This window comes from Archocentrus centrarchus, chromosome 18 (assembly GCF_007364275.1).
Source record: "Archocentrus centrarchus isolate MPI-CPG fArcCen1 chromosome 18, fArcCen1, whole genome shotgun sequence".
NCBI lineage: Eukaryota > Metazoa > Chordata > Actinopteri > Cichliformes > Cichlidae > Archocentrus > Archocentrus centrarchus.
In genome coordinates, this window is record NC_044363.1 from 18,607,536 (window position 1) to 18,633,253 (window position 25,718).

At 41.8% G+C, this 25,718-nt stretch overlaps 2 protein-coding genes across 2 annotated transcripts; both read left to right on the forward strand.

Moving 5' to 3' along the window:
• On the forward strand, positions 1-1,941 carry LOC115796945 (nuclear factor 7, brain-like). Its single transcript, XM_030753438.1, has 2 exons — positions 1-130; positions 234-1,941. The coding sequence occupies exon 2, from the start codon at positions 249-251 to the stop codon at positions 1,605-1,607; it is 1,359 nt and encodes a 452-aa protein (XP_030609298.1). The 5' UTR covers positions 1-130; positions 234-248; the 3' UTR covers positions 1,608-1,941.
• Positions 1,942-19,560: 17,619 nt separating this feature from the next.
• nit1 (nitrilase 1) lies at positions 19,561-22,821 on the forward strand. The gene is made up of 6 exons (XM_030753454.1): positions 19,561-19,817; positions 20,186-20,419; positions 20,641-20,744; positions 20,846-20,982; positions 21,471-21,596; positions 21,681-22,821. The coding sequence occupies exons 1-6, from the start codon at positions 19,729-19,731 to the stop codon at positions 21,945-21,947; spliced, it is 957 nt and encodes a 318-aa protein (XP_030609314.1). The 5' UTR covers positions 19,561-19,728; the 3' UTR covers positions 21,948-22,821.
• The last annotated feature ends 2,897 nt before the right edge of the window (positions 22,822-25,718 follow it).

A 25,718-nucleotide genomic window follows, 5' to 3' on the forward strand; every position in this document is an offset into this window, starting at 1 on the left:
GTGCAGAGAGACACACAGACGATCAGACTGAATTCAGACCAAACTAGCAGCTTCCTCTGAGTGAGTCCAGCTACAGGAGAGACACCTCCAACACTGCTGCTTCAAGCTGCTGACAATCCACACACTGAATGTGAGTTTGAGCAACAACACAACTCAAAGGAGGTTTCAGTGAAGGTAGTAGAGCTGGGAGGGGGGGGCCAGGACTGACTGTACTTCCTGTCTGTTGTTTGCAGCTTCACTCAGACTCAATGGCTTCCAGATCAGAGGATCTCTGCTGTCCAATCTGCAAGGAGGTCTTCAGAGATCCCGTTCTTCTGTCATGTGGCCACAGCTTCTGTAAAGACTGTCTGAGGAGATGGTGGAGAAAGAAACGGGCTCATGAGTGTCCAGTTTGTAAGAGAAGATCTTCAAAGTCAGAACCACCTTTAAACCAGGATTTGAAGAACCGGTGCAAGTTGTTCTTACAGCAGAGAGAACAGAGAGGTCTCTGCAGTCTGCACTCTGAGAAACTCAAACTCTTCTGTCTGAACCATCAGCAGCCAATTTGTGTTGTCTGCAGAGACTCAGATAAACACACCAACCACAGTTTCAGACCCATCGATGAAGCTGCACAAAAAAAAAAGAAGGAGCTTCAGGAAACTCTGGAGCCCTTAAAGAAGAAATTAAAGATCTGTGAAGAAGTTAAAGTGAAGTTTGATCAAACAGCAGAACACATCAAGGTCCAGGCCCGACACACAGAGAGGAAGATTAAGGAGCGGTTTAAGAAGCTTCAGCAGTTTCTAGCACAGGAAGAGGAGGCCAGGCTAGCTGCACTGAGGGAGGAAGAGGAGCAGAAGAGTGGGATGATGAAGGAGAAGATGGAGGCTCTGAGCAGAGAGATAGCAGCTCTTTCACGTACAGTCAGAGCCACAGAGGAGGAGCTGACAGCTGAAGACGTCTCATTCCTGCACAACTACAAGGCTGCAGTGGAAAGGATCCAGCGCCGCCCCCTGCTGGATGATCCACAACTGCCCTCAGGAGCTCTGATAGACCAGGCCAAACACCTGGGCAACCTGACCTTCAACATCTGGAACAACATGAAGAAAATGGTCTCCTATACTCCTCTCATTCTGGACCCAAACACTGCTCATCCACAACTCATCCTTTCTGAAGATCTGACCAGTGTGACACGAGGAGAGAGGCAGCAGCTTCCTGATAATCCAGAGAGGATTGATACATACCACTCTGTCCTGGGCTCTGGGGGCTTTAACTCAGGGACTCACAGCTGGGATGTTGAGGTTGGAGACAGTATACAGTGGTTCCTGGGTGTGTTACCAGAGTCTGTATCGAGGAAGGGAAACAAACTGAATGGATTATGGGGAATATGGTTCTCTAAAGGTAAATACTCAGCACTCTCACCATCAGCTCCTCTCACTAAGCTCTCATTACAGAAGAAGCTCCAGAGGATCCGTGTGAATCTGGACTGGAACAGAGGAAAGCTGTCGTTCTATAATCCTGATACTAACACACACATACACACCTTCACACACACTTTCACTCACAGGATGTTTCCATACATTGACATTGATGGTAAAGCTAAGGTGTTACCACAGAAGGTGCCAGTGTGAGTGGAGCAAATGAGTTAAAGATGATCATATTTCTAATGTCGTTTCCTGTCAATGAACTGAACCTGTTAAACTGCAACTGTCCTTCTGCTGCCTCGTTCTTCCAAATCTATTTGTTTCTCTTTTAGTTCTCACTGTTTCTTTCTCTTTCTGTTCTCCACCTGTTCACATGGAAAATCATTTCACTGTTTCTCAGTGAATGACTACCCAAACTACAGTTTCTAATCATTACAAGTGATAAATGTTTCTATTTGATGTGCGAGAGTGGAGGGATTTAGGTTGCTGGGATATGGACTGATGTGCTGAATGGGTGGAGCAGTTTGTTGTCTTCTTGTCTGTTTATGACAACAACAAATCTGTTGTTGAAAAAGGATTCATGTTTAACTCCATATATGAAATGTTGATATTTGAATTCTGTTTAAAGACTTTCTTCATTAAAGAAATTATTCAGTGTATTAATATAACTCAATAAGATAAGAGCTGAAAGGTGAACTATTGTGTCCATGGTTCACTGTCCATTTTTTTATATTATTTAATATTATTGATACAGTTTTGAATGCCCCTCAGTCTACCAGCATTGATCCATCCCCCGAGGCATGTATAAAATTTCTAAACTTTTTTGTGGATAAAGTGAATAATGCTAGGGCTCACATAACACCCCCTGTTTTTGACCCCCTCGGTCTCTGTTCCCTGCTCTGCTGCTTTCTACCAGTTTGAGCCTGTCACTCTGTCATCACCATCTGTGATTGTCGGCCATCTGAAGGTTCCCCGACTGATATTATCCCACCTTGATTCCTCAGAGAGGTTATCTCTGTTTTATGCCCATCTGTTCTTGCTCTTATAAACAGCAGCCTGCCCTCAGGTGTAGTTCCTAAACATTAGGCATGTAACAGTTCAACCACTGATCAAAAAATCTGGCTTGGATCCCACTGTCTTATCCAACTATTTAAATCTGGCTTGAAGCCTCTTCATAGCACAGAATCTGCACTGCTGGGGTTTTTTAATGCCATCTTTCTCGCTACAGATTCAGGAGACTATGTGATTCTAATTCTCTTAGATTTAACAGCTGGCTTTGACACAGTGGATCACAGTATTTTAATATCTCATTTAGAGCGTTGTGTAGGTATTCATGGCACTGCTCTGGAGTGGTTTAAATGATACTTGGTCCAGAGAACTTTTTACATTAGCCTAAATGATTTCAGATCATCTTCTGCTCCATTGTCATGTGGGGTGCCACAGGGCTCGCTACTTGGACCTCTGCTATTTTCTCTGTATCTGTTCCCCCTCGGTTCCATTCTTAGAAAGCACAAAATCGTTTTCCACTGTTATGCAGATGATACTCAGAATTTTAATGGAACAAAGACACAAACTCTTTGTGTGTTGTGTTATTCATTCCTCCCTGTCTCGCCTTCAGTTGGTTCAAAATGCTGCCGCAGGGCTTTTAGCTAGAACAGAGAAGAGAGATCAAATTACTCCTGTTTTATCCTCACTGCGCTGGCTACCTGTCCATTTCAGAGTTCATTTTAAAATTAATTTAATTAATGAATTAATTGGCCTTGCCCCACCCTACCTCTATGAGCTGCTGCACTTACATTCCCCTTCCCATTATATTCTTAAATAGTTGTGGCCAACTGCTCCTGGATGTGCCAAGGACACAGCAGAGGCTCAGGAGGGACATTCTTTTGCTGTGGCAGCTCCCAAATTGTGGAAATTGATGCCATTATACATTAAACAGGCCTCTTCACTGGCCATTTTTAAATCTACTTTTAAGACCCACCTCTTCTGCTTGGCTTTTGACCAAGTTTGAGATGTTGATTTTACATATTTATTTTATTTTGTGTTGCAATTTTGATTCTATTTATTTTATTTTCTCTTGTTCTGGTGTGTTTTTGTTCCCATGTTCAGCACTTTGGTCACTGGTTGCTGTTTTTAAAGTACTTTATAAATAAAGTTGACTTGGCTTGGATATTCCTGCTCATAAAAACTAAAGCCAGTGTGATGAGCGCATCAATTAAAAGCTCATTTATGTCAGAGGTAAATAGATGGAAATGACTAAATCTGTTTTTGAAAAGATCAAATTACTTAAAATGATTACACTGGTTTTGTTTCAGACTGTACCATATTATATAAAAACACTTTTAAAGTATTTTAAAGAATGTGATAACACCTATTCATTCATTCAGACAGTTCATATGGAAAATTGAAATTATTGAGACAGGGACTCAGCTGCATCTGATTAGAGTAATTATTTTTGTGCTGTTCAATACAAACAATACAAAATAAAAACACAGCTAGTCTGACCTAACCTGACAACACTGATCGGTTTCTTAGAGGAAAGTTCAACTCGAGCTTTTCAGCAGCACCTCAGGAGGTATTCTTTAAAGATGTGTTAATGTAATTAGCTTGTGCAGAAGCTATCAAACTATAACCACCATGACTGAAGTTTGGAAGAAGATTCTGAGTCTGTCCTGGTCGGCTGGATCTTTTCTGTGGAGTTTCTCCCTCAGTCCACTGAGATGCGTGTTAACTGGTAGGTAGGTACAAATGCTGGAATTTCATCAGAAATGTATCCATATGAAGCAGAGCAGGAAGTAATGTTAGCTAAGCTAATTCCAGATGGTAACCAGGGCCAGTTCTTCATAGGCCCTTTCCACTGACCGGGTGCCAGTTAGGTTGGGCCCTAAGGCTGAACTTGCCAGTTTGTATCAGTTCATAACAGATAAATGGAAGCAAGGTTCGTACTTGTTTTCTTCCTTGTAAGCGCTGTCTGTATATACCTTGTACTGCACACAGATGCTGCAGTAGTTTTGTTTGGATCATAAAATATGTTCACAGTACAAGAAATAGAGTTTGCAAAAGGGGAGCGTGTTCTCCCAAGTTTTTGCCCTTCGACTTCAGTGTCCAGACGAGGAAACGTCCACACTCATACGTAAAGGATCAGCTCACAAAGCGTAGTGGAAATCCAGGCCCGTTCTTAAGCAGTTCACCGGTTCATTGGTACTGTCAAGGAGGGCTGTGTAGCAGGACTCAGAAACAGGTTTAACTTTACTTCAGCTTTTATTTGATGATTGTGCCAGGGGCTACAGAGCTGGACAGGGCCAGCAGCAAAAACTAGAGAGACTTGGTAAACCAGACAGACTGATAGATGCATGGAAAAGCACACAGCAGACAGGGAACCACAGACGACAACACAACAAGGAACAAAGGGAAATGTAGACTATATAAACACATCAGGGCATTAGGACACACCAGGGAGCACAGCTGAACAGAATCGCACACTATCCAGGCAAGAAGCAAAACTGAATATCAAATCAACGATACAAGAGACTATCAAAGTAAAACAGGAAGTGACCTCAAGAAATATAAACAAGCCAACACAGAAAACCTGACAAAGGAGGCTGACATACTGTACAGAGGGAATCTAAACAGGTGATTAAACAAGTAAGATGAGAACAAAGGAAGCAGGAACTAAATACCAATAACTAATAAACACAACCAGAGATACAACAAAAGCAGAATTTCACCAAGAGAACTCAAAACACAGGGCCACTGGCCCAGGACCATGACAGGAACCAGCACTGGGACGAGCACCGGCACCTCATCAATCGAAATGTGGTAATAATGAGCAACATGGACCAGACTGACTCTGACAGCTCTAGCAGGTTGCTGGTCAGTCCCTGTTCAGATCTAAGATGGGCTGAGGAGCAGCAATTACCTCAGCAATCAACATCTGCATCATAAGTTGTAGAAAACTCCTTTAAACCCTGTTTTTGTCAAAATACTTACAAATACTAATAATCAGTGAATATGTCAACCTATAGTCTACATATAATCTCTACAGAAGAACAGTGTTTGATAAGGCACTTGTTTTCATGACATTAGGCTGCTCATTCAGTGCAGTTCTATCGTGAAAGCACATAAGGGTTTTGAATGATGACACACCCTGTTCCACCCTGTGCACACAGCCGCAAGCTATGAGCTCAGATGCAAATGAGGGGAAGTCTGCAACGGGCAGAACAGACGTAAAGACTGTTTTCACTATGAAAATGCCAGGAATGATTTGCAATCATCAGATAAAAGAACTACACACAGCAAAGGACGACACTGAGTGAGCTGTGCGAGTCAGAGCAGGTCAGCAGAAGCAGCTTAAGTGTGTGTTTGTGTCTCTGAGTAAAAATCTCTGCACCCTCTGAGAGAGACAGCAGTCAGAATCCTGCCTTCTCTGTTCTCTTTATATTTGTATTGGCTGTGTGAGCTTCTCACTCATAAAAAACCGTCTTCCCCTAGATGTGAGTGTATGAACCTCTGTGGCCCCACCCTGTTTCATAGTGTGACACGACCAGGGTTGGATGGTGTATTTGGTAGTGGTGTATAGAGGTGAGTGAATGAGAGAAAAAAATAATTCTCAATAACAGATTGCTCACAGATTGAAGGGAATTTAGGTTTTTACAAAAGGGCACTCACAGGTTTGCAAAAAAAAAAGCAAACTAAATCACCCAGACACGTGACGACCACGCCCTTGAGTGAAGACCACAATCCCAGGAGAGCACAGCAAACACGAAGACAATAGGCAAGGGGACACCACCAGTACTGCCTCCACCATGGCCTCCAGCAACTGAAATTAAATCAAAAACAGTCTGTGAAAACAGCACTAAACAGAAACAACAAATTAACAATGAATGGGAAATAAACAAAACACATGAACCAAAATGGGGGCCGTAAATGTCACACACACACTCATTAAAACGCTGGGTATGAACTCATATTAAAGCCCAGCATCAGAGTTTGAGTTGTAATGAACGAAGCCGAGCGCCGCAGCTGATACCGCTCCCGTCTGCTGGCGAACAAGCCGCAGACACAAACCAAGCAGCACTGGGACCCAAAACCAGACAAAGACAGGGCCAAAGACAAGAAAAGCAGCAGTTCCAATCAGCTGGAAGCAGTGTGCATCATTTGTAGCTCCAGATAAGTCAGCTGGAGAACACTGCATCTGACAAACGTTGAATTAACAGGGCAAGCAACTATAATCATGCTCGAGATGTTATAATTTAACGACCTACTTCCAAACAGTCTAATGCATCCACTGAGAGGAGGAACACGATGTGGACAGATAAGTGGCATTCACCTGTGAACATATGCCGCATTTCCACTCAGCGTGGCTCGACTCAACTCAGCCCTGCAGGCATTCCCATTAGGTCCTGGTATCGAGTACTTTTTTAGTACCCACTCAGCCGGAGTTCCAAGTGATCCGAAAATGTGACGTAGAATAACAGCACACCACTGATTGGCCAGAGAGTGTCGTCACTAGCTGTGTCATGAGAGCAACTGCTTCACCAGAATCAACCATGCCATTTTAAAAACCCGACAAGTAAATGGAGGCACACAAACCACTGGGAGGCTCAGCTGGATGCCAAGACAGACGGTTTGCAAAGGTAGTTTTGCAACAAGAGAGCCATCTGAAACATGCGCACAGTGCACATATTTTAATATTTAACAATGATAACCTTCATCCATTAAAACATTGTACGGGGGACTTATGCATGATGACGATAGTAACCTGGCATTTGCTGCCATTAGCTTTCCTCTATCTCATTCATTGTTGTGTTGTGTTTTGAGTCACATACAGATTACGTCAAGAGACTACTGCCCATGTTGCTATATTGACTCCACCCACATTGAGGTGGTATCCAATTGCAGTGGAAGCAAAACAAGACCATGGCGAGTCGTGCCGAGTCGAGTCAACCCATGCTGAGTAGGTACTAATGGAAACGTGGCAAAAGAGTAGCCGTGGGCAGTAAACTCAACACTTATCACACCAAAATGACTACAGTGAGAGCAATAATTATGAGGTCTTAAGGAGAGCTCCCACAAGGCACTACAAGAAGAAAGTCAGCTGTTGCCTACAATAACTTGCAAGGGAAGCCACTGATGGCCCTACATACTACCCCCCTTACCCTAGGGATGCTCAGGGTAAGGGTAAGGGGGACCCACTGTTAGCAGTATAAACCCCACCATTTACAACACAGCCAAACACCTTGCCACCATCTTAGTGCCACTTATAACACACCCCATCACATCAAAAACTCCAGTGAATTCGCCATTAGGGTCCCTAAACCTATGCTGAATCCAGGTGAAACCATAGTGTCCCGTGAGATGGTTTCACTTTTCACTTGTACAACCGAGGCCGTGGAGACTGTCAGAAAATGACTGCAGAAAGACAGCTCCTTACGCAACACAACCAGCTTTACCTCTGATCACATTTGCACATTATTAGACTTCTTCCTTACCCTAACATATTTGAAATACAATGACAGACAAAAACATGGATGCACCATGGGCTCCCCAATGTCACCCATTGTAACCAACTTTTACATGGAGGAAGTGGAAAGAAAGCTCTTGGCTCCTTCTAAGGGATAGTACCTAGCCACTGGTACAGATATGTAGATAATATGAGTCAAAATCAAAACCCAAGAAGTAGAAGCCTTCACTCACCACATCAACTCAGTTGATGAAAACATAAAGTTTACCAGAGAGGACACCAGGGAAGATGGAAGCCTCAACAGTGAAGTTTAACAGAAGCTTCAGGCTGATACATGACACCACCACCACTTTGATACTTTGACCATAATATTTTATTACAGAGATTAGAGCATAGAGTACAGGTACTGCACTGCAGTGGTTTGAATCATATTCATCTAATAGATTCCCATCATGTAAATGGCAGCAGTCAAACTCTGATGCCAACTAGAACAAGATTTTAAGCAGTTGTAAAGCACCTCTGCATCATTTATAAAAGTCTGTGGTTTTTGTTGTTGTTATTGTATGTTTCTTTTTTTTGCACACTGGCTACGACAGCATCCTTTAAAAGAAACATAATTTTCAGTAAAAACACGTGCTTCAGGTAGCAGAGGCAATGAAAGCGTATGCTTTACTTTAAAATGATACTGCCTAAGGGAAGCATGGATTATGTAAATTGGTCGCAGCACGGAACCCATCATTCCCCTTAGTGTGTGAAGAGGACTCCCATTTACATGAACAAATTGGAATAGACATGATTCAAAGCACTGCAACGTAGTACCTTTAATAGCAAGGGCATGCTCTAATCCAGGGATCCTCAAATCCAGGCCTCGAGAGCCAGTGTCCTGCAGGTTTTAGATGTGTCCCTGATCCAACACACCTGAATCACATATAGAAGTCATTAGCAGGACTCTGGAGAACTTGACTGCATACTGAGGACGTAATTCAGCCATTTGATTCAGGTGTGTTGGATCAGGGACACATCTAAAACCTGCAGGACACCGGCTCTCGAGGCCTGGAGTTGAGGACCCCTGATCTACAGTATCAAATGCTGCACTGAGCACAAGAATTGGCCTTCCAAGACCAATGCCTTCCTTTACAATGACTCCAATTCTGTTCTTAATGTTGCTAGACATCTCAGTGACATCATTGGTCACATACACGCCTAATGTATCACAGCAGACACAACCCCCAATCAGTCTGTCAATCTCCCAATGCCTTCAGCCGTCACCGCAACAACAGGCCAGAGACCCTATACTCTTGCAACAGGCTGAGGAGTGTGATCCCTCGATAGTTGGAGCACACCCTCCGGTCTCCATTCTTAAATAAGGGGACCACCACCCCAGATCTCCGTGTGGAGTTGCAGAGGAGTGTCAACCAAGACAGCCCTACAACAGACACACGGAAGGTGGAGTGACACTAGCAACTGTTTCGTTGCAAACAACTAGAACAAGGTTTTATTTTTTTATTTTTTTATTTTTATTAAAAAGATAACAAATTTACTTACAGATACTTATTTCGTTTTCCAGACATCTTCCCAGTTTTTTCCATTAAACATTAAACAATAAACAAGGGGGGGAACTAAAAACAGCAAAATAAATAGGAAAAATAAGAGTAAAAGAGGAACAAAAGGAGATGGGGGGAAACACAGTAATGCAACTTTCACCAGTTGGGATGGAGAAAAAGAGAGGTTAGAGAAACCCGGCTCTAAATGGGGTTACATATTTTATCCACCTGTTCCAAATTTGGTAGAATTTATTTCTTTGGATATTCAGGGTATAGGTTAATTTTTCCATCTTGAATATTTCAAAAGTAGTATCTAACCAGCCATCTATTGTAGGGGGGATTGGGTTTAGCCATTTTCTTGTAATATTTTTCTTGCTCGCCACTAGAAGGGCCTGTAATAGTTTCCTGTCCATTTTCTGTTTCAGAATAGTGACATCAGCAAGATAGAGTGTCACAAAATCAAATGGTATTTCAGTTCCAAAAACCAAGTCCAAAGTTTTATGGATTTCTTTCTAGTAGGTACTCAATTTGGGGCATTCCCAGAACAATTGGTAATGATTGGCTTTCCCTGTACCACACTGTCTCCAACATATCCCTGTCATGTTTTTGTGTTTATCCTGGGCTGGAGTCTTGAAATACCTTATTACATTTTTCCAGCCGTGTTCTCTCCAAAATGGGGAGCTGGTGGAGGACCACTGGGATCTCCAAATATCCCCCCAGGTTTCCTCTGGAATGGCAACTGCTGCTTCTTCCTCCCATTTTTGTTTTATATATAGAGTGTTATCTTTCTCTGTTATGAACAGGGCAGTATATATTCTGGAAATCAATTTCTTTGTCTTTGAGTTATGTGCAGATGCTAGAATCTTAAAAACTCTGATTCAACTCCTGTAAACCCCGTGGTTTTGCAGTTTGTAGTGAAGATGTGGCGTGCCTGAAGATATCTGTAAAAGTCCTCTTTCCTTAGGCCATATCTATTCTGCATAGACTGGAAGCTATGAAAGATATTATTTTCTGTTAATGTGAGGTAGGTTGTGATACCCTTCTTTATCCAGGATTTAAAGGTGCAGTCACGGTTGGGAGGGAATTCTGTATCAAATGCACACATCTGAACAAATACAACATCTTTTCAATTCGTGTCAGATTGACCACATTCCTCCAAATTTTTAACGTTAGGCTTATCCAACAATTTATCTCTCCCAATTGAGCCACCAGCCCTCTGTCACCAATCAAGGCCTGTAAAGGAAATCCATCCAACATTTTAGACTCAATTTCCTTCCACCTGGCCCTATAATCCTCGTTACACCAATACAGAAGTGGGGCCAGCTGGGATGCACAAAAATAGTACTTGAGGCGTGGGAAAGCCATGCCACCCATTTCCTTACTTAGTTGTAGGGTTCCATAGCGGATCCTTGGCTTTTTCCCTTGCCAGATAAACTGGGACATCTGCCTATTCCATTCCCTGAATTGTGCAGCTGGCACCTCAACTGGGAGAGTTCTAAATAGATACAGCAATCTTGGTAGCACTATCATCTTAATTGCATTTATTCTGGAATTCAGGCTTAAATATTGAACAAGGCTCCATCTGTGTAAATCTGCCTTTATCTTCAGAGATACAGGTTCGTAGTTGGCCTGTAATAGAGCTGACAAATCTTTAGTCACCATTACTCCTAGGTATTTTATTCCCTCGGCTTCCCATTTTAAATTGAATCTGCCCTTCAAGTTTATTGATGCTGTGAAGTTCAAAGTCATAACTTGTGTTTTTGTAATATTTAACTTATAGCCCGATAGCTTTCCAAATTCTTTCAGCAGGGACATTAAGTCTATAAATGATTTCTCTGGTTCCTCCATGTAGACCAGCACATCGTCAGCAAACATTGCCACCTTGTGTTCCACCCCTCTTATTGACACTCCCTTAATTTGCCTTCTCTGCCTTTGTCCCAAGGGTTCAATGAATAGTGCAAAAAGAATCGGGGAGATTGGGCAGCCCTGACAGGTTCCCCGTTCTAGTACAAAAGAGGCTGAAAGGTTGCCATTGATTCTTATCTGGGCAGTTGGTCTGGAATATAGAGATTTAAGTACTCTGATGAATTTTTGGTGTATTGCAAATTTCTCAAGGACTTTATAGAGAAAGAGCCATCTTACCGAGTCAAACGCCTCTTCAGCGTCGAGCCCAACTATTAAGGTTTCATTTTTTTGTTGTTTTGCTTTTTCTATAATATGTAGTGTCCTCCTAATATTGTCCATTGTTTGTCTTTGCTGTATAAAGCCGGTTTGATCTAGATTAATTAGCTCTGGTAGTGGGTTTTCCAATCGGCGTGCTAGAATAGAGGTAAATAATTTGTAATCTACATTGAGGACACTTATAGGCCTATAATTTCCACACTCTTGTCTGTCCCTGTCATCTTTGGGAATGACTGAAATTACCACCTCCCTCCCAGAAGGTGGGATTTCTCCTGTTTGTAGAACCCAATTAAATGTTTGTTATAGTATTGGTGATAAGCTTGATTTCAGACATTTATACCACTCTCCTGTAAATCCATCGGATCCTGGCGTCTTCCCTGATTTTAATCTTGATATAGCCAGGCTTAACTCTTCCACTGTAATTGGACTTACCAGCATTTCATTTTGTGCGTTTTGGATTTGGGGTAAATCTAGATCATTTAGAAAGTCATCTATCAGCTCTTCGCTGGCAGCTGGAGGTTGAGTATACAATTCTTGATAGAATAATTCAAAACATTCCTTAATCCCTCTCCTTGTGTTTTCTATATTATTTAGAACGAGGTTTTAATCAGTTTTAACGCACTTCTGCATCTTTTATAACAGTCTATGTTTTGTTATTGTTGTTTGGTTTTTTGCACACTTGCTCTTAAAGCATCCTTTAACTGCTGACAGTGGAATAAGATAAGATAAGATAAGATAGTGTTTATTTGTCACATGCACAGTTATACACAGTACAATGCACAGTGAAATGTATTTTGTACCTGCAACCATATATACACACACATATAAATAAGAAGAATAAAAAAAAAAAAAAAAGTAATTCACACTATACACTATACTCTATATACTATACACTATACACACTTTTATAAATTATAATATTTACATTGTGCAATAATGGTCCAGTTAGGGCTCAGAGTTGAGCAGACGGATGGCTTGTGGGTAAAAACTCTTCTTCAACCTTTCAGTCTTAGTCCTCAGGCAGCGGTAACGCCGGCCTGATGGGAGCAGGGAGAAGAGAGAGTGTCCGGGGTGGCTGGGCTGTTTTAGGATCTTCATGGCCCTCAGCCTGCACTGCTTGGTGTAAATGTCCTGCAGGTTGGGGAGGGTGGTTCTGATGGTCCGTTCAGCTGAACGAACCACCCTTTTTAGGGCCATGAAGTCCTGCTTGGTGCAGTTTCCCATCCAGGTGGTGATGCTCCCACGCATGATGCTCTCGATGGTGCAGGTGTAAAAGTTCCTGAGCACCTTGAGTGGGAGCTTGAAGTCTCTCAGCCGCCTGAGGAGGTAGAGACGCTGTCTGGCCTTCTTCACAGTGATGTTTATGTGATGAGTCCAGGACAGGTCCTGTGAGATGGTCACTCCCAGGTATTTGAAAGTGTCCACTCTTTCCACCTCAGCACCACTGATGACAAGTGGATGGTAGTCCCTCTGCTGCTTCCTGCTGAAGTCCACGATCAGTTCCTTTGTTTTGCTGACGTTGAGCAGGAGGTGGTGCTCCTGGCACCAGTTCTCCAGGCGGGAGACCTCTCTCCTGTAGGCTGTCTCCTCATTGTGAGAGATTAGTCCCACAACAGCAGTGTCATCAGCAAACTTGATGATGACGTTGGACTCTGACGTGGCCTCGCAGTCATGGGTGTACAGTGAGTACAGCAGAGGGCTGAGCACACAGCCTTGGGGGGATCCAGTGTTGAGGGTGAGGGAGGATGAGGTGAGGTGACCCACTCGTACCACCTGTGGTCTGCTGGTCAGGAAGCTGTGAACCCACCTGCACAGGGATGGGCCCAGGCCCAGGTCCAGCAGCTTAGAGACCAGCCTGGAGGGAACTATGGTGTTGAATGCTGAGCTGTAATCTACAAACAGCACTCTCACATAGTTCCCCTTACCAGTGGCTATGTGTGAAAGGGTCTTGTGGAGGAGGAAGGATATGGCGTCATCTGTGGATCTGTCTGGCCGGTATGCAAACTGTAGTGGGTCGAGGGTGGTGGGCAGTGAGGAGGTGATGAATGTCTTGATGAGTCTTTCAAAACACTTCATCACCACAGAGGTGAGCGCTATGGGCCTGAAGTCATTGGGGCTGCTGGGGTGTGGTTTCTTTGGGACAGGGACTATGATGGACTTTTTAACCCTATATCGCCATTTGTATCATATTTGCTACGCAAGATTCTGTGACCTCTATTTTATCAATGTGATCAATATTTACCACAAAAACCTGTTGTATATCATTTGAGACATGTGATCTGCCCTCTAGTGGATTAACAATGCACTGCATGCAGTGGAACAGCTTTTTTTTGCCTTTTCAAAATGTCTTCTGACAGGAGGTCATCCACACATGTTTTTCTGATAAAAACCTTTGCTAATTTTTGAGAAGTTATGGTAAGAATAACATCAATATTGTTAGTAATTTTTAAAAATAAATACTTCCTTTGTTGAAGCAATGCATAATTACTTAAAAAATATTTTACAATATTACAGTTAAACCGTGTTAAAAATGTGTGTATCAAATTTGATACTGCAGGTATTTAAGGTGTTCCAGTCCTGAACTGTCATGTGACATTTTAGTAATTTAATCTACAGAGTTCCTGCCACAATACAACCACACACTATTTTTGATGATTGATATAAACTGGTTAATCACTGAAATGCCATTTGAAAATACATTTTGGGTATTTTCCAATGGGTTCCTTTGAAATTATCATCTCTATGCTGTGCTGACGAATTATTTACGTGTGTATTTTTAGATGTCAAAGAGACTTGAGGAAGAAGAGAGAAAAAGAAAGTACATTGAAAATGTCATCAATATGATAATAGATGGAAATTCAAGTGACATAGAACAGTTAGGAGAAGATGAGGAAGAGGAAGAGGAGGAGGAATGGACTCCTCGGCCATGCATGATGAAGATGATGGAAGTTCAGCTAGCAGTGATGAGGAAGGCTATCAGGATGAAAGTATAGCCCAGACAAGTATGGAGGTTGAGGTCTCAAGAACAACTCTGGACACAATCAGTAATGAGTCAGTGAAGGGCAAGGCAAAAAGCAAAAAATACAGATGGAGAAAAATACAATATCAAGCTCCATCTGTCGATTTCATTCCAAGTGTTGAGGAAGACACAGAGCAAAGGTGTGACATGACACCATACATGTACTTCAAACAGTTTGTTACTGATGAAATGCTACAGGAAATTGCTGAACAAACAAACATGTACAGTGTACAGAAGCAGGGCAAGTCAATAAACACAAATGCCAAAGAGATTGAGCAGGTTCTAGGCATGTACATGCATATGGGGCTAGTACAAATGCCCAGTGTGAGAGCCTACTGGGAGATGGAAACAAAGCTCCCCGCAGTTTGTGATGTGATATCTCGAGATCGGTTTCTGAAATTGCTGACACTGATTCACTTTCAGGACAACCTCAGTGCATCTGATGATGCAAAGAAAGACAAATTGTGGAAGCTCAGGCCATGGTTACAAAAACTGCAAAAACAGTTTCTCTGCATTCCTCCTGAAGAATGCCATGCAGTTGATAAAATTATGGTACCATTTAAGGGAAAGTCTCATCTACGTGTCTACATGCCTGCAAACCCTCACAAATGGGGTTTCAAAATGTGGGGACGAGCTGGACAGAGTGGCTTTCTTTATGACTTTGATATTTGTCAAGGTGCAGAAAACCCAAACAGAGAGAAGTCTGAAGTTGGTGTTACTGGAGAAATTGTGCTGAAAATGACATCAACACTTCCTGCAGGAAGAAATCACAAAGTCTTTGCGGACTACTTTACATCAGTTCCTCTGGTCCAACATCTAAAAGACAGAGGAATCCACTACATCGGCACAATCCGCATGAACAGGATGAAAGACTGCGTCATGAAAGATGAAAAAGAAATGAAGAAAAGTGGAAGAGGGTCAATGGACTTCAGAGTGAATCAAGACAACAACATCATTGTGAGATGGTATGACAACAAAGCAGTGAACCTGATTTCCTCTTATGTCGGCATTGAACCTGTGGGAAACGTGAAACGCTGGGATCGCAAGTCCAAAACTCATGTGATGGTTCCCAGACCAGCCATTGTTGAAACATATAACAAGTTCATGGGAGGTGTTGATCTCCTTGACATGCTGTCTGCACTTTACAAGTTCAGCTTCAGATCCCGCAGATGGTACATGTACATCTGGTGGCACACTGTTACTGTAGCAGTCATCAACGCTTGGAACCTCTACAGAAGAGATCAAAAGAAGCTACAACCTAAAATGAAACCAATGGCTTTGCGAAGATTTCAGGCTTTGGTTGGCACTTCTCTCACAACCGCAGGAAAGGTCAAAATCAGGTGTGGCAGACCACTGTCCTCTTCAGAAGCAACTCCAACACCACCCCGTAAAAGGCCAAGCTGCAGTGTCCCTCTTGATGTGAGAAAGGATGGCACTGATCATTTTCCAACATGGGAAACCCGGCAGAGATCCAAGCACTGCACTGGAAATCACTTTTCACATGTGTACTGTGCAAAGTGTAAGGAACATCTGTGCCTGAACAAGGACAGAAACTGTTTTTGTGCCTACCACCAAGTGAAATAAATGGCTGTAAAAGGTTCAATGTAAAAAAAAAAACAAAAGAAGTAAACTGCCTAGAGTGTTCTAAACTTGTTAAATGTTATGGGCAAAACAGTCTTTTGTTCCTTAAATTAACATTGTTGTGAGCAAAATGTTACCAAAAAAACCTAGTGTATCAGATGTGATACATTAAAAATATCATAAACAAAGTGATGTGGCAACAAATTTTTTTTGGATTTTGTTTAAAGGCCTAATAAACATGTCAATTCTAAAAAATTAGAATTTTCTGACTATTTTTTGATGGGTCAGGCTTTAAAGGGTTAAAGCAGGTGGGAATCACACACAGTTTCAGTGAGAGGTTGAATATCAGTGTAAACACAGGTGTCAGCTGGTCAGCGCAGGTCTTAAGGACACGTCCACTAATACCGTCTGGTCCAGCCGCTTTCCTGGTGTTTACACGTCTAAACGCCCTCCTCACGTCGCGCTCCGTCACAGTGAGTGTCTCCGCCCCTCCGGCCGGGAGCGCAGCGGGCTGTTGGCTTCCCGACTCAAAGCGCGCAAAGAAGATGTTGAGTTCATCAGCCAGAGAAGCGTCGGCACTCACCGGGTGTGTGTGTGGTGCTTTGTAGTCCGTGATGGTGCGTAGTCCCTGCCACAGTCCCCTGGAGTCAGACTGTTGTAGTTGCTGTTCCAGTCTGCGGCCGTAGCGATGTTTAGCCTCTTTCACCGCTCTGCGGACGTTGTATGATGCAACCTTGTAGTCCTCCATGTTCCCAGAGGCGAGGCCGGAGTTGTAGGCAACGGTGCGGGACCTCAGGGCATCGCGGACAGATTTATCCACCCACGGCTTCTGGTTGGGAAAAGTCCTGATGGTCCTCCTAAGTGAAGTGTCATCAACAACTTTCCCAATAAATCCCACGACAGTTTCCGTAAACTCCTCGATGTCTCCGCCCGCGCTGCTGCGAAACATGTCCCAGTCGGTTGAATCCAACGCACCCTGCAGAGCGGCCTCTGTTTGATCAGACCACCGTGTCACTTCTCTCACAGCAGGGGGTTCCTGCCTGAGCCGTTGTTTGTATTTCGGCATGAGAAGGACAGCGGTGTGGTCAGACTTCCCAAAAGGCGGAAGAGGCTTTGCTTTGTAGCCCTCTTTGAATGTAGAGTAGCAGTGGTCTAGGGTCCTCTCTCCTCTGGTGGGGCAGTTGATGTGTTGAATCAATTCCGGTATCACCTTTTTCAAGTTTGCACTGTTAAAGTCCCCGGCTACGATGAGAGCCGCATCACGCTGGTTAGCCTGATAGGTGGAAATCGCCTCATGTAGCTCGGATAGTGCAGTGTTTGTGTCCGCCTGAGGTGGAATATAGACGGCGCTGAAGATGACCGAAGTGAACTCGCGGGGCAGGTAGTGGGGGCGGCATTTCAGGGTTAGGAGCTCCAGGTTAGGTGAACAGCTCCAGGTTAGGTGAACAATATTTAGTAGTGATGGAATTTTGCAACTGGACTTCCTGCACAGGTGGCAGCCTATTAGGGTACCATGCTGAGAGCAACCCATTATTTGGAAATGTTTGTAGAAGCAGTCAGCATGCCTAGGTGCTTGGTTTACACACCTGTGGCCGTGGAAGTGACTGGAACACCTGAATACAATGATTTGGACGGGTGAAATTACAAGCATTTCTACATTTTACAGGCAAAATCTTTCAGTTTTCAGCAGTCACACTGCATTTTTGGCAGGAAATGCTTTTTTTCTGGTTGTTTACAGTAACTGACCAATAGTGATGTATAGTAATAGTAACGCGTTAGATTACTCGTTGCCAAAAAAAATTAGTCAGATTAGAGCAACGCGTTACTATTTGCAATCCAGTAATCAGATTAAAGTAACTTATTCAACTCACTATGCATTACTATTTTTGTCATTTTCTTTAGTAAAAAGATATATTTTTGCTTTCTTCTTGCATCTCAGGGAGCGACACAAACTATGTAAATAATGGAGGGAGGAGAGAGATGCACGTTTTCTAGCTGGAAACTATTTTGAGTTTGCGTCTAAAGATAAAGATGACAGTATCAAGGTTGGTTGACTCTGTGCTGGCAACAAAGTGCTATCTAGCTTCAGAAACACTACGTCAGATTTGAAGAAACATTTGGAGTCACAACACAGTCAAACTTACAGAGCGAGTATCACCAGGTGGTGTGAAGTAGCCAGTGTTGTGCCAAAAAGTGATCGTCTGCGATAAAGTGATTCAGATGTTTCTGTGTGCTTTTATGTGTAATATCTTTGCTTATATTGGTAAATAGAGTGCAGTCAACATGATTTATGAAGTGCTTATATATAAAATGAAGAAACAACCTGTTTTTCAAGAATCTTTAGGAGTCTGTGTTATTGTACCTACATTATAATCAATTCAGTGCTTTTTGGCCATTTAAAATATCTTTATAGAACTGTAATGTTATATTTGTTGTAATTTCTGCAGCCTTCTGACACAGATTTCTGTTTAAAAAGACATTTTTAAAGTTAATGACAGTTTTTACCTTGATAAATAACAAATATATAAAAGTCACCTTGCCAAAAACTGAGTGCAGCTTCTACCTTGTGATAGAAATGCTGTTTCTCACTCAAAATGACCTGATATATTCATGAGAGATATGTTTGACACATGTTTCACAGATTATAGGTCAACCAGTCATTTACAGCCATTTAAATATAGGCAATCACTTTTTGGCACAACACCGGCAGCTGTTGAATGTAACTAATAAAGTAACTTGTAATCTAATTTAGTTACTTTATTAGTTTATAAGTAATCAGTAAAGTGACTAAGTTACTTTTTAAAGGAGTAATCAGTAATCAGATTACTTTCACTGCCATCACTGCTGACCAATTCCCAGAAGTTCAGATGAAGCAGAATTCAAAGATAATAATTCTAAAGATAATATTTCATAGAAGCACACTTTAACAACTATTATTACTATTAATATTTTTATGATGTGTTTGATCTAAACTAATATTTAGCAATATTGCTGGTTTTTCATAAATGCCATGCAACAATACACCAAAACAATTCCCCATTCATAATAACCCTAAAACTTTAAATGCTTTTAATAATCTATTAATTGTTCAATATAATTCTGACTTTTATTACTTTCATCTATATTTTTTTATGTGTTACACAATCCTAATCTTTATATGATGTTTTTTCCTTAATCTTTCCCCATCATTTTTGGCTGTAGTAAAGGGCGGTATGTTTGCCTGTGTTTATATGTTGGGACATGTACACTATCTTTAATGTGTGTTTTTTTATCTAAACTGTGAATCGCGTTGTAACTGTGTTATTTTATTTTTTTGCATATTTTGCAACATGCAGGATATTAGTGATACGCCAATACTATTACTGTCCAATGGGTGGCGCTGGTGTGCTTTATGCTGCTTTGAAGCCACTGTTGCTCACCGGAGAAGAAGGATGAACCTTGAACCTTCCTGTTGAAGAGGACAAGCTACACTCTGATCCATATGTTAACATGATGATACTAAAATCGACCGAACTGGGATAGTGACAAAGTCCGGTTCAGATGTTCACGATCAGGTGCACTTTGGGATCATCGGCAAAGTATTTGGTGTCGTTTCCGGCTTTGAGACACAAGATTAAACTGCAAAACAGGTTTGTTGTTGTTGTTGCTGTTGTAAAAGAATGGATTATTTTATAGCTATGAGCTGAGCTTTGTAATAGGTTGTCAGGAAATTGCACAGTTCTGGGTATGTCATACAGAAACGGTGAAATCAGAGCATAAAAGCTGGAACATTTGGTCCAGTAACACTCAACAATTATTTTATTTTACAGATATTTACATTAAAATTTAGTGATTTAAATGTCTCCATAGCTTTAAAAAAAATCACAGTGAGTGCAAAGCTGCATTCAGTAAGTGTATAACAGAGTAGTTAATGTAGTACTGCAGTTAATGATCAACTGTGGCTGACCTGAAACTTTTCTTAGACCTGCAGCTTACAAACAGCCTCTTCTCTGTGCAGGATGTCCAGCTCACCTCACCCGCTGGCTGCAGTCTGTCAGGTGACAGCTACCCCTGACAAGGAGGCCAACTTCTCTGCCTGCAAACAGCTGGTGGAGGAAGCCAAGCAGCGAGGGGCCAGCATGGTCTTCCTGCCTGAGGGCTTTGACTACATTGGATCCAGCAGAGAGGAGACGCTGTCACTCTCAGAGAGCCTGGCAGGAGACACGATCTCAAGATACACTCAGTTGGCCAGGTAAACAAACAGGTTTCAGTCTCTGTTCTGTTTTTATCCAGCACCTACAGAGAAACTCCTAGAAAGATAAAGTTCTTACTTGTTGCATAAATACCAGTGAGTCCAAGCAGAGATGAGCAGAATCAATTTGGTTGGTTTCCTGGCGTAAATAAATTGGAGTCAGCTGGAAAGGTGTAAGTAATCCTAAATTATTCAAGTATTTCAGATCCTGTTTCTTCCAGGAAGCTGGAGTTGTGGCTGTCTCTTGGAGGATTTCATGAGCGTGGACATGACTGGGAGGCTGACCGACGAATCTACAACAGTCACATCATAATCAATGACAGAGGTGCGTTCCACTCTCTGCCCTCTCTCTGCTTTCTGCTGCTGTTTAGCACGTTTTAAAAAATCCACCTCACCCACACTGACACGCTGTCATTTCATTCACAGGGGACGTCATTTCAGTCTACAGGAAGTCCCACTTGTTTGATGTGGAACTGCCAGAAAAAGGCGTGTCCCTCAAAGAAAGCTCCTTCACCATTCCTGGACCCTCCCTCGTGACCCCAGTCCAGACTCCGATCGGAAAGGTGTCAGTTTAAGACCTGCAAGTGAATGTTAATTCTGCATATTAGGTGATAGTTTTTATTAATTAGGAGGCTCAAAGGTAAAATATGGTTGTTATGATTATGGGCATCCAGACAGGATGCAACAGAAAACAGTCATCAAGGATTTATTTTACAGTCCTTATAATTTGTGCCAGGTGAGTTTAGTTAAGGAACAAAGAAACTCAGGAGCCAATCAGTGATGAGAAAATCAAAAGAGAAAATGAGGTAAAGATGGTGAGGTGTGGGTGAGTGAGAAAAAGGGGGAATAATCCTAGTTTCACAAAAACCTGCAGCTGCTATTTACATGCAGTTCTAAATATCCACTAAAAATAAGTTGGGTTATTGATTCAAAAGGTTCTCTTTGGACTTCTTCAGAGACAATGTTTTACAGTATTTGAAACACAAAAGCATATATGCTAAAAGACCTGCTCATGTACTTTGTGTTTCTGCTGACCCTGTTCTTCATCTAGGTGGGCTTGGGGATCTGCTACGATCTAAGATTCCCTGAGTTATCGGTCGCCCTGCAAAGACACGGGGCCGAGATCCTGACATACCCATCAGCCTTTACTGTAGCAACAGGAGCTGCTCACTGGGAGGTGCGCAGGCTCATTATAAAACAGCTGGATCACTGCAAGATTTAAACCCAAACGTCCATAAAAATGCCCTTTAAATGCTTTCAGGTGTTACTCCGCGCACGGGCGATTGAGACCCAGTGCTTCGTCCTGGCGGCGGCGCAGGTTGGACGGCACCACGAGAAGCGCTCGTCATATGGCCACGCCCTGGCAGTGGACCCCTGGGGCGATGTGCTGGGTGACTGTGGAGGGGAGAAGCCAGGTTTGGTGCTGGTGGAGGTGGACCTGGGGAAAGTCAACAGGACAAGGAGGAACATGCCGGTCCAGCAGCACCGCAGAGACGACGCCTTCTACCACAGCCTGCCTCAAACCTGAGAGCAGCATCCAGGCTGTTTATAAAGAGCCTGGTGGGAATACAGTCTGAAACAAAGAAGGCAGGATGTTGTCTTTAATCGCTGCAGAGGGGCTGAACTGAATAAGATGTCTGTTTTCATTTCATACTTCACTCATTCCTTGGAGATGAAAAAATTAATCACTGTGGGCTCAGAATCACCAGACTGAGGTGGAGGAAATGTTGGTTTCCTGTGAGGAAAGAAACAGCCAGTATTTTCAAATCAGTAGTTACCACACATGGAGGAAGTTCAAACACAAAGTAGTTTTCGCTGCTCTTGAGGTGATGGAGAAATTTGAGGTTTAGTGGTTTAAACTTTGAGTCATCACTGCTGTAGATCATCTCATTTCTAGTTTTTAAAGCTCATTCACAGCCTTTTAGCTCTAACAATAAAGAAAATCAAGTAAGTGGCATTACTCCTGCTTGTCAATAGATGGTGCCATTGGCCAAGGAAACACCAAAGGCTTCCAGTATGAGAACATATTGTGAAATGTGTGATATAAAAGGGCTGTTAACATACCTGTAGTGTTTTCCAGAGTTAATTTCTTATCATCTAAAGAATATAAAATCACTACACTTGGTTTGTCTTCTTGTGTTCTGTAATAAATGATTTCTTTGCTTTTGTTCAGTGGTGAGGGTCTGACGGTATGGAAATGTCACCTGCATCCAGAAACTGTATGCAAAATAGCTCTAAATATGGATGTTAATATGATCAGCTGTCCTCTAAGATTTTACACTTCTGGGTTTTATGTTTTGGAATGAAAAAACAAAACACAGAGCATGTTATTGTGTCCCTGTGCCTGACTCAAAGTAGCTCACAAACCTTTGCTTAACATATAATAAAATTTGGGAAATTTTCTTGTCTTGTGTGACCGCACAATAAAAACCAGCAACACAAAAACACCTGTTCAATCAAATATTAACTGCTCCAGTGTGCTTTCGGGGAACCGGTCCAGGGAAACACAGACAATTGGACAAGAGGCGGAACCCCCCCTCCAAAAAGCAGAATTTTATTCTCATGAAGTTTTGGTCTTGAAAACATATTGCCAAAAGATGAATGTATTTTTTTCTTTTTTTAAAAAAATTGAATCCCCTGTTGGTCGGGCCTAGAGACCAGTCCGTGACCTCCTGGCTATCCAAAATCCTTGCGACCTTCAGCAACCTCTGAAAGTTCATCCTTCAGTCCGAGTGAACTTTTATACCAGATATTAAGGAATTCACTCAAGGCTTACAAGAGGGTCAATCATGAGATTGTATTCACTAACACCAAAGACTCAGGTTGGTGACACATTTTTCCCTGGTAACCAGTGGTTGCCAATGGGTTGCCAACCAGTTTCTAGGCCTGTGTGACTGGGGCTTTAACCAGATAGGCAGGCAGAGAGAGGAAGGAGACAACAACATGGGGCTTCAGTTTCCATTTAATATCAGATACTTTAAAGCTTTCAGTGAAGCTGAATTGTGATGGTTACTTTTTATTTTGGTGTTGGGGTGCAGTGTTTTCCTTAAAGATTGAGAAGAAGGGGGAAAATGCTGAGTGTCTCACCCAGTCAGGTGAGATAGCCTCCAGAAAATTGATGGAGAGATAATCAAAATGAGTTTCAAGTTTTTTATTTTATTTTCAGTCATCAAGTTTCATTTAAGGCTTTATTTGAGGATTTGATTAACCATTTTTGAATGAACTATGTCTGCTGATGGTATTTCCATCTATTCCAATCATCTATTGCAGGTCAGGGTCACTGTAATCTCATTTCTCTCCCTAGAAGAGACCAGAAATAGCCTGCCACAGGATCCAATTTGGCCCAGTGGATGGCTTTGGAAATTAGTGGAAATTAAATGATGTGGAAATTTCAAAGAAAATTAGAAACGTTAATTTTATGTTTTTCAGTCTTCTTATTGACAAAGACACGTGCCATTTACATAATAGATAAAACATTAAATTTAAATTTGTTTTTAAGCTCATTTGGCCAAAGAACTGATGACTCATGCTACGATGAATAGTCTGTCTGTCCGTCCACAATTCACAACAACTGCTACTGCTCCTACAGTACTGCCCATAATTTAATGAAACTTCAAAAATCACCTAATGGTTTTTCATCCAAATTGTGCTCAAGTTTAAGGTCCCATTTGTGGTGGTTTTACATTTATTAACCTGTGAATTGTGACCAGTAAAGCTAATTTAACTAAACATTTATTATATATTTATATATATTAATATATATAGGCTATTAATATATTATATTATATATATTAATAGCCTGCCACTACACATTTGATTTCGGTCAATATATATATATATATATATATATATATATATATATATATATATATATATATATATATATATATATATATATATATATATATATATATATATATATATATTGACCGAAATCAAATATTTGGGTCACATCATCTCTGATGATGCAATGCCAGTGTTGTAAACTGTATGCACAGTACTGTATATGCTGCCTCATAAATGATGTACACATGATGTTAAAATAGCTTTTTTTTTTTTAAGCCAACTGTACTCCAGTACAGCAAATTACACTTAGAGTAAAAGCTTCAGGTGACATGTAACGATGCATTCAGGATCATGCTCAAACTTCCAAGATGAACAAGTGCAAGCCAGATGTTTATGACTCTGAATGCTTTAACTGAGCCTGCTGTAACACAAGATATTCTTTCTTCCTACCACTTCTTTTGTATAGAGAAAGACCACAGAGTCTGAAATAAAGCTTCTAAAGTTTACTTTTTATACACTTTTTATTTTGGTTGCCCCTTTAGGGGTAGCCACAGCAGATCATCTGCCTCCTACTCACCCTCTCCCTACCATCCTCCTCTTTCACACCAACCCTCTGCATGCCCTCCTTGACTACATCCATGAACCCTCTCTGTCATCTTCCTCTTTTCAACCTACCTGGGAACTACCTTTTCAACATCCCTTGTCCAGTACATCTATCCTTCCTCCTCACATGTCCAAACCATCTCAGCCATGCCTCTCTTTTTCTCCAAACTGCTCAACCTGAGCTGTCCCTCTGATGTATTAATTTCTCATCTTGTCCATTCTGGTCACTCCCAGTGACAATCTTAACATCTTCAGCTCTGTATTTTTTAAATAACAAGCTTCCAAAAATGTGATTTTCTCTGTTTATGACCTGTTGATCCTTCTTTTCTCAATATTGGATCATCACCACGTTTGACATGAAACAGTTTATAATTGTATGATTTCATGTATCAGCAGTTATTGTGGTGATTATTTAAACTGTAACTTGAAAGAAATGTTTCTGTATTACCAACAAGGGAACCTTGAACTGCCAGGTGTGCAGCGTTTACAGGTGTGTGCTACAGGTGTACCTTTAAGCATTTTCCTACTACACTTAGCTCCCAGCTCCCTTTCACTCTTACTGCTAGCTTTCTGTCACAAATCACCTCTGATGCTCGTCTCCACCCACTCCGTTCTGCCTGCACTCTCTTCTTCACCTCTCTTGTGCACTGTCTGTTGCTTTGGATGGTTGACCCCAGGTATTGAAACTCACCTACCATAACTATCACTGCTCCCTGGAGCTTCACTAAAGTTCATATGCTGATTATGATTGAATTTCATCTGAATAAAATGATGACAGATTCTAACTGTATTTCTGGTGGAAATAAAGTTTTAAAAAAGCACAAATATGTTTCTGCACACCACTCAGATTCCCTGTTTTATCCCCAAACATCCAACCTGCAGCAACATCACACTGTGCACAAGCTGTCCG